Consider the following 13,665-nt stretch of genomic DNA (forward strand, 5'->3'; position numbering starts at 1 on the left):
CAGGAGACGTACACTCACAAAAGGAGCAGAATGATGGAAATTTGAGGACTAAGCCAAAGGCAAGGAAATCAGACAGAAGAAACAGACTGCAGTGGGTTTTTCCACTTCCCAAACCTGCTGAAGCAGAGCCACTTTTCTCAGAGTAGAGGATTAAGAGTGCCTGGGCCAAATCACAAATCCTACTATGGCTCCTTCATGTCCTACAGCAAATTTCCCAAAGAAAATATTTGGGAACCACCTCCTGTGCTCTCCAAGTCTGGCATCTAACTTCACCTCCTGCTTGCTGAGCCCCTGCAGCACCTGTGGGTGCTCTCAGGAGTCCTTTGGAGCCTGCTCAGCTCCCTTCAGAGCATCTCTGCAGCTGCATACGACAGCTCTTCCCAGAAGAAAGTGGGATTAAACCCACACAAAGCCAAGGTCCAGCGCTGCTCTAGCAGTGTGCCAAGGAGGGCACGGAGCAGAGGGCAGGGCTCAGAGCCCGGGGCAGCACCTCCTGCAGCAGGGACACACGAGCAGAGGAGCACGAGGAGATCTCAGCGCTCGCTCTGCAGAATTCTGGCTTTGCCTGGTGAAACGAGTCCAGCGAGAGCGAGGAGCAGCAGCGAGTCAGGAACCCCAGCCCTGCTCCTGGCTCCAGCTCTCCCCTCCAAAGCCCAGAGGTTGGGAAAATCTGGGACAAGCATTTATGGGTTCGGCGCTGCAGCTGAGGAGCCGGCAGGGCGAGATCAGAACACGGCGCTTTTGGAGCTGCATCTGCAAAAGCAGTTGCTGTGGTTCTTTTTTTTTTTTTTTTTTCCTTCTCATCAACAATTTAGATGTACTAAAAACAAGGTTTTGTAAAAATAGAAGAGAAAGCCCAAATTTATCCCAAAGTGCACTTAAAGCACAATTCTTTTTCGTGTAAGGAGGATGATGTAAGTATACACAGAGGACAAATTTGACCTAAACACAGCAAATAAATGGGTGTTTTATTTCTGCTTTAAGCACTGCAATGAGCAATTAGGCTCAAAATTTCAAAGCTATTACAGTGACTATTAAAGTGACTAACTCCCACGAAAGTCAAGTGAGAGAAAAGCATAAAATCCTGAGAGACTCTGTATTTTAATGCAGATTAAATATTAACTATTGCTATCTAACAAGATTTCAGCCTGAAAATTTCACTGCAATCTCTGAAGGAAAACGGCATGGAACAATTTCAGTCACATATAAACAAAAGACTGCATTCTGCAACCCTCACTCAGGTAAAGCTCCCATTGCCTTCACCAAACAAAACCAGCAGGATCAGGTACATAAAAATAAAGCCAATTTTTCTCAAGAGCATATTTATGTGCTCAGCTGTAAGACCCTGTAGGAAAGAGTGGCATGCTCCATAATTGAGAGGTAAGTTATCTTTCATAATCTTATGCAATTTATTTCACAGTGATTAAATTAAAAATATAAGCAATGAACTTACCCAAATTCTTTGATCAGGCAATTGGAACTGGGAGCAAAATTGAAACAAAAACAACACATTATTCCTGCATTGGAATCCTTATTGCAATCAATGTACTTATTAAGATTTTATTTAAAGATACTAATTAAAATGTTTTTATGAATGATTTATTGGAGAGGGATGTTCTCTTCCTAAAAATGACAATCCTTGTAATGGCAAATTATTGTGGAATGCCATTAAATTATCCAATTTTCATAACTTTTGGGCACAGGGAGGAATTTTGCCCAGCAGGGACAGGATACAGACTTCAGGGTTTATGTCTGTAAGTTCTATTTCAGAAACCTATTAGAAAGATCCATCTGTTTGCTGTCATATTATCCAGTTAAAAAACAATAAATTCTTGATCCCTGAGATGGTAATTTTCCGGAATAAATTCAACAACACCACAAGCTTTTAGGACATGAACAATAAGTTTGTAAATATTTCAAATCCTGCCAGCAGAAAATCAAAACTCGTGGAGCACTCCCCACCTGTACTTTTACAGGGGTGAACAGGACTATAAAGGAAAAACAGCTTTTCTGGAAGCCGTTCCCCAGCCCTCCATAAATACCAAGCCAGATTCTACCTTTGCAAACAGAAGGCTGCTTTCTGTTCTATTAAAGTTTGCAAGAAAGCATTTTGACATTTACTTTTTTGACAGGACATGTGCTGGTGGTTTGGTTTTCCTTTACAACGTTCCTTGGTGCCCGTTACACTCCTGACCTCTGCATCGATCCAGCTCACACCAAGTTACAGACATCACCCCTCTCACTCAGGTAAGTGATAAAACCAAAGCCAGGCTTTGCCATGGACTCTTTATTCTGTTGCACAGTGAGAAATGTGGAGGAGGGGGCTCTGCAGAGCCAGCCCTCCCTCCTGCCCCTGGGGGCTGGCTCTGCCCCACCTGGGCTGGCCCTGCCATGGGGAGGTGGCACTTGACACCTCCTCCTCACACTGCCAGCCTTGGTGACAGCACTGGGACCTTCCTCGGGCACCAACGAGAGATTCAACAACTCCCTGGGACAAAACACAGAGAGTGGAAGCCTGGCATCATTCCCATTAGCAGGGAAATGCCCCATGTCTCTATTTCACCCACACATCCTCGCCTGACTCTCAGCTCCCCAGGTAACTCAGTCACACAAAAGAATATCCAACTACGTGAAAGGATACATAAAAGAATATCCAACTCCATAAAAGAATACATAAAAGAATATCCAACTCCTATCCAACTCAATATCCAACTCCTTTCCTGCCTGCACAACCAAACTCCAGTGAATTCTACCCCAGCAGCCCCTTTCCCACCCACTGACCACTCCACCCACCACTGGCATCAGTCCAACCTGCAGCAACATCTTCAGAACTCCCAAATCCAACATCACTGAACCACTCTGAGTGACAGCTTCTGAACAGCTAGAGAGCACCAAGCCAAATAATCCTGCTTTTTTTATCAACGCAGTATCTAAAATGGCCTCATTTAAATAATTTACTCATAATTTACAGCTCCTTAGCTGCTCTAACAGAACCATTCACTTGATGGGGAGGAACCAGCCTGTTTCACAGCAGGGACTAAAAGCAGATTGAGACCCTTTGTGCATTTGTGCATTAGTACTAGCTGCTACTAAAGGGGACTTTTCCCTTGTGTTGCCAATTGGGCAGATTTACCTTATTTAAGGTAACTCAGCAGGAGGTGTTAAGCTGCTATTAAACCTCGCACAGAAATTCTCAGTGATTTTAATACATCTTAAATTCTTACTTAATGCTTATAAATACTTACATAATGCCATAAATACTTATGGCATGTAAATACTACTAAATACTTTCATACACAATCCAACACTTTGTTCAGACATTGAAATTGGTAAGGGGTGTTTTTATATGGTGCATCTGCAACTCTATATGCTATCAGCTGCTCTTCCCAGCTCTGCAGAAGTGCCATTTTTCAGAACATATTCCATGCCAGTTAGGACATAATAACTTAGGACTTCATTAGGAAAAAAAACCAAGTGGTAATTGGGCTGTTTTGCCCAGGAATTCACAGGAACCGGAACCAGAGACAGCAGCTCATGGTTGTGTGCTTAAAATACAGGATGTGTAGAGGGTGTCATTACTAAGATGAAACAGCCCACAGTCAGCAAGGAGTTCAAATCTGTAAATACCACAGAGCATTTTATTTCAGGTGTAAAGTTTAAACCGAGATTTTTAGCAAAATCTCCTTGAGCGAGGAGGAGGAATACAAAACGAGGGTGCAGTACTGGTGAAGAAAAGCAACGTACAGTTTGCACACAAATCCTCTTCCTATGTCACATACACATCACAGTTGTTAAACTGTTTTGGGACACCCTCCTAAATGTTTTTCATCCAGGACTGTCTGTGAACAAGCGAGCAGCCTTCATAAAGTCTCTCTTCAGGACTGGAGGAGCAGGGGTCCTGCACACACTGCACACTTTGCAGCCCACAGCAGCTACCAAAGAAACTGTGCAGCATTTGCACTATGAGGCTTGGAAACAACAGGTGGAAACTTTTCTCTCTTTTATGAGAGTCCTTAAACAAAATAAAATCCCTTTTAAAGTGGGATGCTCAGCTATTCTGCCTTACTGTGAATGTCAATACTGACCCTCCTTGCTCAGAGCACACGAGAGTACTGAAGATATGAGTGGCTGCAAATGTTGGTAGCTACGTTATGGCTTTGGAGGAAAATGATTCTAAAAGACACACTCAGTTCGAATCTGGCTTCCTCTATAATCAAAACATGTTGTTTCATCTACAAAACATCAAGAAGCTCAGAACAATGCTTACGCTTTTCCACCACAATGGTCCAGCAAAAACTGTGTGTTTTAGGAAATCCAAAAATGACTAAGACTGCATTCATTTCTCTGCACCTGCTTTGAAGCATCAACAGGCTTGTTTACAGCATCAAAATTCCCAAAATACTTACTTGTGGATGAAACAAGAATCCCGGGGAAGGTCTCAAGTATTTCTCTTTTAAAGCTTCCAGTGGGTCAGTTAGCTTTCTTTTTTCTACTCTGTAAATGTTAAAATTAGATTTGCTTGTGATGAGTCAGTCTCAAGATATTAATAATCATACAGCTACTCAGGTTTAAAACAGGCAATTACACATCAAGCAATTTGTTTCTAGGAGATAACAGTAAAAGATAAGGGAGGAGCTCAAGACTTGATTCCCACACACAGCTCATTACTGCCAGGGTGGGGCTGGGAATCACCTTTACAGTAGATTATACCATTTAATTGGGGAATATTCCCATTTCAAAAGGTTGATAACCACTGTAATAGGAACCAGTGACTAACTACCAAGCACTTTTAAAAAGAAATAAGACAACTGAACACACTCAGCACTAAGAGGAGAGGAATTCAGGGTCCCTTGAGCAATGGGTCCCTTGCCATCTGTCGAGACACAACATCACAGCCAGCACCCTGGAAACCTCCCCTGTGCACAGCCAAGGCCAAGCAGGGCAAGAAAGGTGAGCTTGTAGGAACACAGTGAATCTGAGGTGCCAGCAGCAAATCCTGCAATTCACTCGTGGCAGCAAACCCCAGCGTGGACAATTCAGAAACAGTGTGGAAATTTGAGGATTTTGCTTTTCCTGTTACTGATGTGCATGGTCTCATGGATGAATTGTGTTGTCCACGTGTAGAGGTAACTCATGGCAAAGGAAGGCTCAGTAAAACTGCCAGAATTTGTACATATTTCATTAAAATCATAGACATGTGGGCTCACAGAATGGCTTGATTTGGAAAGGACCCTAAAGATCATCTTGTTCCAACCCCTCTGCCCTGGGCAGGGGAATGTGCAATGCAATTTAATTAGTTGGTAATGCAGGGCCATAAAACACGGATCATTATTTCCGCTGCTTCAGGCATTTTAAGTGAATATGACGCAAAGAAAACTTATGGTCTAACACAGATATCAATCTGGCATGAATAAAACCATCTCACTAAATAGCATCATATCCTGTTTCTTCATAACGCAGACTTCTTGTCTTATGCACCAGCACTCTCCAAAAACTTTGCCCACAGCATTTCTTTTTCAGATAAAGTAATAAATTAGCATAATTTACATGGCAGTATCGGGTTTTTTTATAACAAGAGGCTATAAAATCAGTCATTTATATTACAGACTAATATTTTTATGGCTAATATTTCTCTAAACTAATTTAGAGGTGCATGACTTTGACTTGCTAGATATATAAGTGCACAAAGGGCAAAGGGGGGCTGACACACACAGGATGCAGGTGAAATTCACATCCCATTGGGATCCTTCTCAGTTCTGCTGGGAAACACCAGAAGGTCTGGATTTTACCACTGGTTTTTAAAATCTCAGCTCACTGACAGTGTGCACCTTTCAAAGCCAACAATGCTCCCACTGATGTCACAAGGCAGACCATGGATGGGGATCTGCACAGCCTGGTGGAGTGGGAGGTGTCCTTGCCCATGGCAGGGGGTTGGAATGAGATGAGCTTTTTAAGGCCCCTTCCAACCCAAGCTTTTCTGTGATGATTCTATGACTCAGGAGCCCACTGGTGAGGCTTTGTACACACAGGGATGCTGTGCCTTCACTTCTATGAACAAAATGCCTGAAGAAATCAACCCAGTACTCAAATAATGGCAAAAAAGGGCAGAAATCATTTTCAGTTTCCTTGCTTTTAACACATCTTAGAGCCAATGTGTTTCTTTGCTGTACTTGTGACAACTCCTCTTGAATTCAAGAGGAGCTGGAAAAGTAGAGTACAAGGGGTACTGTCATCTCCAGGGGAAGCCAGAGGAGGCAGCTCAATTTCCTTGCTTTTAATACATCTTAGGGCTAATGTGTTTCTTTGCTGTGCTTGTGAGAAACTCCTCTTGAATTCAAGAGGAGCGGGAAAAGTAGAGTACAAGGGGTACTGTCATCTCCAGGGGAAGCCAGAGGAGGCAGAATTTTGCAAGAAAATGAATTTCGGGCAAATCAGTGACATCAAATACAGATCAAATAACAAACTTTCAATACTGATGCCAACTCAGAGAACATATTCAACCTCTGCATGAAAAGCTATGCAGGTTACATAAAAGACTCATGGCAACAAGGACTTGCTGATTGCAGCATTGCCAGTCCCGTGGCTCACTTGGAGCAGCTGGGATGTGAGAAGAGACGTACAGGTCACCTGGGCTCCCATGCCCAGGCAGTGCAATGGCACCTCCAGGGACACTGGACAGGGGACAGCCCTGGCAGACCTGGCTGCCTGCACCAAAGGATGCTGGAAGGCAGCAGAGAGTGCTTTACCTGTATATGGGATCCATAAAGAACGGGGTGGGCCTGGCGTGCTGCAAAGAGGACTCTGAAGCTTTCCTCTGCTCGAGGTCTCCTCCTTTCTTCTCTCCAAAGACGTGGTTTTTCCGAGGCTCAGCCTGCCTTGTGCTGCTGGCTCGGCTTCGGCTGCCCATGCTGAGATCCAGAGGCTGGTCCTGGCTGGATGCAGAGGGGGCTGCTGGCTTTGAGGGGATGGGAGTAAGTGGCTTCTCCTCCTTACGTTTTATGGTGAGGTCAAAGGGAGACTCAGAGCTTCCCTTTGGGATCTTCTTAATTTCACTGGGTGATTGGGGCTCCACTTTCAAGGGTAACGGTCTCAAGTCTCTATCAGGAAATGGATACATTGATTGAGAGAATGCTGGAAAAAACGGGAGGGGAAACATGGAAGGGTAAGGTAAGGCTCCGACTTTTTTGTCTTGCAGCCCCACAAGTCCTGTTGAACCAAAGTACTTTTCAGCAATAGAAGCAATAGCCTTTATAGAATCATTCACCGCTCCTGACACCGCAGTCTGCTCCTCTAAGGATGGTGAGAAAATGGAATGATTGCTGTGGTCTTTCTTATTATTTATTGACGCCAGGCTCTGCAGAGAGCTTACTTTGTCTTTGAACATTTTACCATTTTCTTTAAATTTCTCTTTCTCACTTTCAATGTCACTTTCCAGATCAGAGCCCGAGGTGGTTTCCAGGTCACTGCCACTGGGGGTACTGACATCGTCAAGGTCAAGGTCACTACTCTCTGACTGGTCACTGAGTTTCTCATGTGGCCTCTCTTCAGAGGACCCTTCTGGTTGAAGCTCCACTGGCTTATTCTCCCCTACTGATGGTTGTTTATTTAGTGCCTTCAAAATATCCTGGGTGGCTGGCAGTATCTGAGGATTTGTCATGAGGGGACTTTGGCTTTTGTTTGTCTGATCTGTGCTCGGAAGTCCTTTAACAGGAGAACTAGTAGGTAGCAAAGGTGGCCTGTGGTACAAGCCTGAAGGAAACAGACCGGGGAAGCTAAAAGAAAATCCAGGAGCTGTTGGAAAGGTAAGACCAGCAGGATGCCTATTGGCTCCAAAATAGTCAGCAAGGCCCGGATTTGCATGATTCATATTAACCATGGACGTTTTATCCATAGCTGGGGTTCCAGGAAGAGAAATGCCTTGGCCAAAAAATCCTCCTGCTGCAAAATGGTTCTTGCCCTCACAAAATCTCCTGTGTTTATTTAAGGAAGACGTAGTGCTGAACATTTGTCCACAGTCTTTGCACTTGATTTGGGTTCTGCAATCAGCATGCATGCGCTTATGACGACAAAGGTTTGAAAACTGAGTATAGGATTTATGGCAGACCTCACCTGTATGTAAACAACAACAACAACACATCTCAGGCTTTGTGGTAATTGCCCCCACCCTCAAAGTTGTGCAAATAACACCATTTTTTACCCATCAAAAGTCAATGAGGAAGCCACAGGGAGAGGTCTAGGTGCACAAATGCATAAAAACAACTGTACTGTCCAAAGTAAGGCATCTGAGCAGACAAATGTCAGAAGACAGCACCAAAACCCGCTCCAACCAAGCAGAAAACGTCTGGAATCACTAAAAGACACACTCTCCTCATTCAGTAGCATTATTCCACGTTGCATTAGCCCCCAGAGCCCCCCAGGAGCCACGACCCCGTGCTGTGACCCGACATGAACCCACGGCGCTCCTGTGTGAGAGCACAGGTGTCTTCAAATGGCATCCATTTATGTCACCATTCCCATGTGGAAATGAATCATTAAAATAAATATTTGCAGCACCAGACAGAGATGAAGCTGCCTCACAGAGCTTTCACTCTGCAAGAATAGGAAAAAGGTGAAGGAGGAGACAACCAGGTATTTCCTATTTCCAAGTATAAATGTAACAAACATTTTTTTCTACTTACAATGAAAAATTTAATCTCATGGAAGTCCAGGCTGAAACCTGGAAAACCTCAGTACTTTCATATGTCCAATGCATTTCTATTCATGCAATGCATACAGTGCTCACAGGTGCCTGTAACTCTAAATTCCACATCTTAACTTTCCTAGTCTTAACATTGCTTGTTTGCCTCTTGCATATGACAAGATAGACCACATTTCAACAACAATTTCCTTTAAGAATGAAACTCTCTTTATTTGCATGTCTGATGCTTAGTAAGAGCCTGATGAATTTCCTTTCAGTTTTGAGATGAGAATGATTTCAGTCTCACAAATGCAGCATTTGGGAGAAAGCCTGGGAACACACAGGGGAGCAGATCTGCTGCGAGGTCAGGGCCTGATCTAGCCTGTGACACTCTGCACGTTGGAGCTCAGCTTCCAGCAACCTTCCACAGTGGCAGGAGGCTGGAAGTGGTCCCAGTGGTGCAGAGTGAGACACTACAGAGTCAATCACGTCACTGAGACAAACAGGATTTTGCAGGCTCCTGGTTTTCTGGCTGCTACAAACCTTAGGGAGCAAAGTGGGCAGCGACCAAGTTAAGAGTCTGTAAGTAAAAGTGGGGTTTGGAAGAGGGCAATGCTTAGTTCCCCAGTGCCTTCTTGGCATCCTTTGGATGAGCAGGAGCATCAGGCAAGCCCCAGGGCTGTGCTGTTCCTTGTGCTTTTCATTATGCCAAAATTTGTCTGTACCTCTGCACTACCTTGCTTCTAACAGTGTCTGCTCCAGACTTGTTTGAAAAAAAGGCAGCACCACTATCATCAAGCACTGTTATCCCTGCAATAAATCCTTTTTCCTTTTTTTTTTCCCAGCCAGGAAAAAGCATGTGGCCACTTTATTTTTTATTTAATTTCTGTTCTATCATAAACTCTCATCTTTCACACATCAAAGCCGCGCAACAATGCGCATTGTGTATTCCGAGGCCTTTTTAACAATCATTTTCATGATTCGAGACAGTCTGACATAATTTACAATGGCTCTATTTTAAGCCTGCAGAGGAAACTGAATTGAATGTATCCCATCCTGCACTCTTGGTTCCCATGAACTGCAATCACGTCCTCTAACTTCCACTCGCACCGGGGCCCGCGCTAACCTTCCTGCTCCTCCAAACCCCTGCCCTTGAGAAACTCCACCACTTGTTGTCATCTCCTAACTGTTTACCTCTTCAGCAGCCTGCTCCATATCTCACCAACAATGCTCCCATTGTTCCCGGGCCTGATTCTGCCCCATGCACCCGTTTTTTTCCCCTGTTCACATCCCGCACTGACAGATATCCCCGGGACAATTCGTGGGGTAAACGGTGCAGGATTGGACCCAAACACAGGAAATTTGCAGTGTGGTAATTCAGGAAGGAGGTTTGTTTCTGTGTATCAGTTACTGTTCCTGCTGGAAATCTTCATTCACAAGGAAAGGCAAGAAAGAAGAGAGAGAAAATCAAAAATCAAGCAAAAAAAAAAAATGGAAGAGAAAGAAATAAGAGAGACAAGAAAGATGAGAAAAGATTATTCAAGTTTCTTGAAAATGCTTGGTTTTCTCTTGTTAAGTAGTTTATGTCCTTTTGAAAAATAATTTATTTACCTATTTAACATAGATATATTTTTTATTTAATACAGAATTATTTATCATTCATTTTTGGTCTGATTTTTCTGCAATTTCTTCCTATTTTTAACTTAATTGCAGGCATTAGACTTCTGTTCCACAGTCCAGGGTACAGAATCAGGCCCCTTACCTTCACTGTTGACGCTTTACACAGTAATTTCCCCCAGTTCTCATGACACTAAGCACAGAAACCAAAATTAAACTGACCCAAATGGTGACTTGAGTGTTGCATCCATAAGTTCAAACAAGATGGATCTTATGCAGTTACTCCTCTCCCACGTATAAAGCAGGATAGACCATATGTATTTTTCCAGAAAAAAAAAAAATCTCAAATGCATGCATTTCTAATTATAGGCTATCGTAGAATTAAAAAGAAATCATGTTTTATGAACTTTTGATCTTCTACCAGGTTGCATTGAGGTCCTGCTTCTTATTCACATGGCTTTATTAAAGATAAGGCTTTGATCGGGTTGGTTGGAGTGGCAAAGGATGGAAAAGAGATTGGCACAGATTAGGTCTTCCTAAAATCTGGAAAGTTCTCCCTTAAAGAACAGTGGTACATTATTAAGCTATTATTCTCCATTAATATTTCCAAAGTCAACAGAATCAAGAAATATTCTACTCTAGAGAAAAGCAAAAATATGCACTTAAAATTTTAAGATATCCTTACAGGCTATTAAGAGAGATGCAAATTAATAATTTGACTAAATGCATTTTATCTCAGTTTTTAAACTAAATTCAATCAATAATGCCAATACCATTAAAATATGTAAATATTTATTAATATAATCTCAGCAAACAATTAACAGCTGTACCAACAATTTACCTTTTCGAGCATTGAAATTACTTAAAACTATTTAATGAGGTGCTGCTTGCTCAAGGTGTCTCTTGCATTCAACAGGCATTCTATTTAATTTTTAGGGCTGGCAAAGAGATTTTGTGCCCAGGTGGCAGCCCTTGCTCCCTGGAGTACTCTCGCTCTTGGGCAGTGTCACCTGAAGCCTGGGTGTGCCACAGCATCAGTGACAGGCACACCCAGTGCCACAGGGACTCTGGAGGAGACTCTGTGTCTAAACTGACTGTGTCACCTCCATGGATATTCCCAAGGACTCCTCAGATAAATTTGTGTTGGAAGTTCTACCTCCTTTTCATCACATGACTTAAACTTTGTAGATGGGGGGTGGTTATCAACTTTAATTGTTTCCATGTATGAAAGCAACAGAAGCTGGGTTTGATTTCTGCTGTTACAGCTTATTACACCCTTTAAATCTCACTGCCATATTTTTAAGCAACTAATTTGTAAGAGAAGCTCCCCTCCTTGCAGCTTTTACTGCTCTACAGACCCCAGGTTTAACACAAACACCCAAATATTGCAAAAAATTAATCTCGTGTGTACGCACTCTGCACGGTGATTGTCTCTGGACCCCAAATTAGCCAGCAGTTAAGCGTGCATATTTTCTGCTTATTAAAAAAATTACTGTAAGTACTATTTAGAATATGTTCAGCCTATTGTGGCATGTGGTTTCTATTTGGGGAGGCTGGAGATTCTGCGAAGGCAGTGAGTAATTACCTTAGTGTTGGTGAGTTTTCACTCAAGCTTGGGCGGCACACTGTAATGAGAGACAGTTGCCATAAACAGACTGGTACGAGTAAATCATGGTGTGTGGCCTTCTGCTGGAAAGCAGATATCTGCTCTAGGTGACCCTACCTCACTCTCACAGCCCAGCAAAGCCCACCAAACATGTGGTCTCCAAACCTTTTTCTTCTGCAATTACACGGCTGTTATCCGTAGGTTGCTCCATGGCGTTTCATCCCTCACGCCACATGTGAAGAATACCAGTTTTTGTTTTGATTTATCAGGAGAAACAGCAACAAAAAAGCATTTGAGAGATTATTTCATTCATGAGGGGTTCCACTTAGAGACTTCTATGTAGGATGTTGCAATAGGCCTACCTGAGGAGTCCCTACCTAACCAGAAGTTAGCTTCCTAATTAAGTTTAATCATTTAATCTGCAATCAGCTTTAAAAATTATTAATGACATTTAATATTGGATCTATCTATACATGTTCTCAATGAAGGAGTCCAAACTAAAATTATTACTAATGCAATGGCAGGTTACAGATTTTGCACAAATGAGTTGTTTAAGCCAATACTCCTCCTCTTGAGGAAATATATTAGTTTGTGGCCAATGCTTTTCACAGGCGTGGTGCAGATATTTTGGTAAATTATTGTTGAGAGCAGCAAAAGATTGAGAGGTTTAGCAGACAAGTAGGGGAGATGGTCAAGGTACCTTTCAACTCACAGCAGGTGCCTGAAAAGGCTGTGGTGGAGAGTAGCACTACCAACAACATTTTAAAATATTTTCTGCCTCTGCTTCCCTGATGAAAGGGAGGGAAAGGAATCTGCATCCTTCCCAAGCTCAGCAGCAAATTCAACCTGAGGATCCCATTTAAGGCAAGTTTTATTGCTGGAGAAGCTGTTAGTGAAGATCTAACAGCTCAACTCAGTCCTTAAACTTGGGGCATGCTTGAGGAAGGTGGCAAGATGAACCTCACTGCCTCTGAGATTTGTTTTCCAAATCCAGCAAAAGTCATGGCATCTGCTGTGGAGACTCTGCAGCCCAAAATCTGCTCCTAAAGCAGGAGGAGAGCAGCCAGCTCAGCATGGTGCAGAGCAATGAGGCTGCAGCCACCAAGCCTGGTCTGGCTAAATCCCACTCCTCACTTTGCATCTGTGCATGGAAAAACATCCCCAGGAAAACAGGTACATTTACACAGCACACAGTGTCTGTCTGAAAAGGAAAATCACATGAAAATAACTCCTTGAACTGGACCACAAATTACCCAGAACTCATTCAGTAACTCCCAGCCCTTGTGGCACGGGTGAGGAGCTCAAAGGGAGCAGAACACAACCTCCTGCTTCCAGACTGCGCTGCTTCACGGCAACAGAAACAACACTTAATCAAAGACGTTTAGTTGAAGACTTACATATAAAAGGTTTGACACTGCTGTGGATGTGTTTATGCTGTTTGAGGCCTGAAGAAGTGGCAAAGGTTTTGCCACACTCTGGACAAGCGTGAGCACGAGCCCCCACATGCTGGGAACGAATGTGCCTCTGAAGGTTGCTGGGGTCCGTGAAAACCTGCTAGGAAATGAGTACTGATTAACCAAGAAACTTGACTGTGGAAGAAGCCAGTTATTACAAGAGTCTTTTAAAATTCAAACCTTGGAGCTATTTCTGGGAGTATTCTAAGGTTAAAACCCTTGCTAAAGGCCAGAAATGGGAGCTGTGCCTGCAGGAAGGGGCCTCAGTTTCCCTGGATCACCCAAGTATTGTGTGGGTCTGTTCATCGCTT

General features: G+C 43.2%; 1 protein-coding gene across 6 annotated transcripts in view; it reads right to left on the reverse strand.

Moving 5' to 3' along the window:
* Nucleotides 1-13,665, reverse strand: part of MECOM (MDS1 and EVI1 complex locus) — a 326,734-nt gene that overhangs the window by 17,588 nt on the left and 295,481 nt on the right. For 2 of the 6 annotated variants that reach the window (XM_041405838.1, XM_041405840.1), the window contains 3 exons: nucleotides 13,298-13,454; nucleotides 6,747-8,109; nucleotides 4,407-4,494 (listed from right to left, as the gene is read on the reverse strand). In XM_041405838.1, the coding sequence (XP_041261772.1) occupies nucleotides 4,407-4,494; nucleotides 6,747-8,109; nucleotides 13,298-13,454 (1,608 nt within the window). Of the gene's footprint in view, nucleotides 1-1,453; nucleotides 1,481-4,406; nucleotides 4,495-6,746; nucleotides 8,110-13,297; nucleotides 13,455-13,665 lie in introns of all 6 variants that reach the window. The other 4 variants (XM_041405843.1, XM_041405839.1, XM_041405841.1 and 1 more) reach the window with 4 other exon arrangements.

The sequence above is a fragment of the Onychostruthus taczanowskii genome, unplaced genomic scaffold, assembly GCF_017590055.1.
Source record: "Onychostruthus taczanowskii isolate IOZ18803 unplaced genomic scaffold, ASM1759005v1 scaffold24, whole genome shotgun sequence".
Lineage (NCBI taxonomy): Eukaryota > Metazoa > Chordata > Aves > Passeriformes > Passeridae > Onychostruthus > Onychostruthus taczanowskii.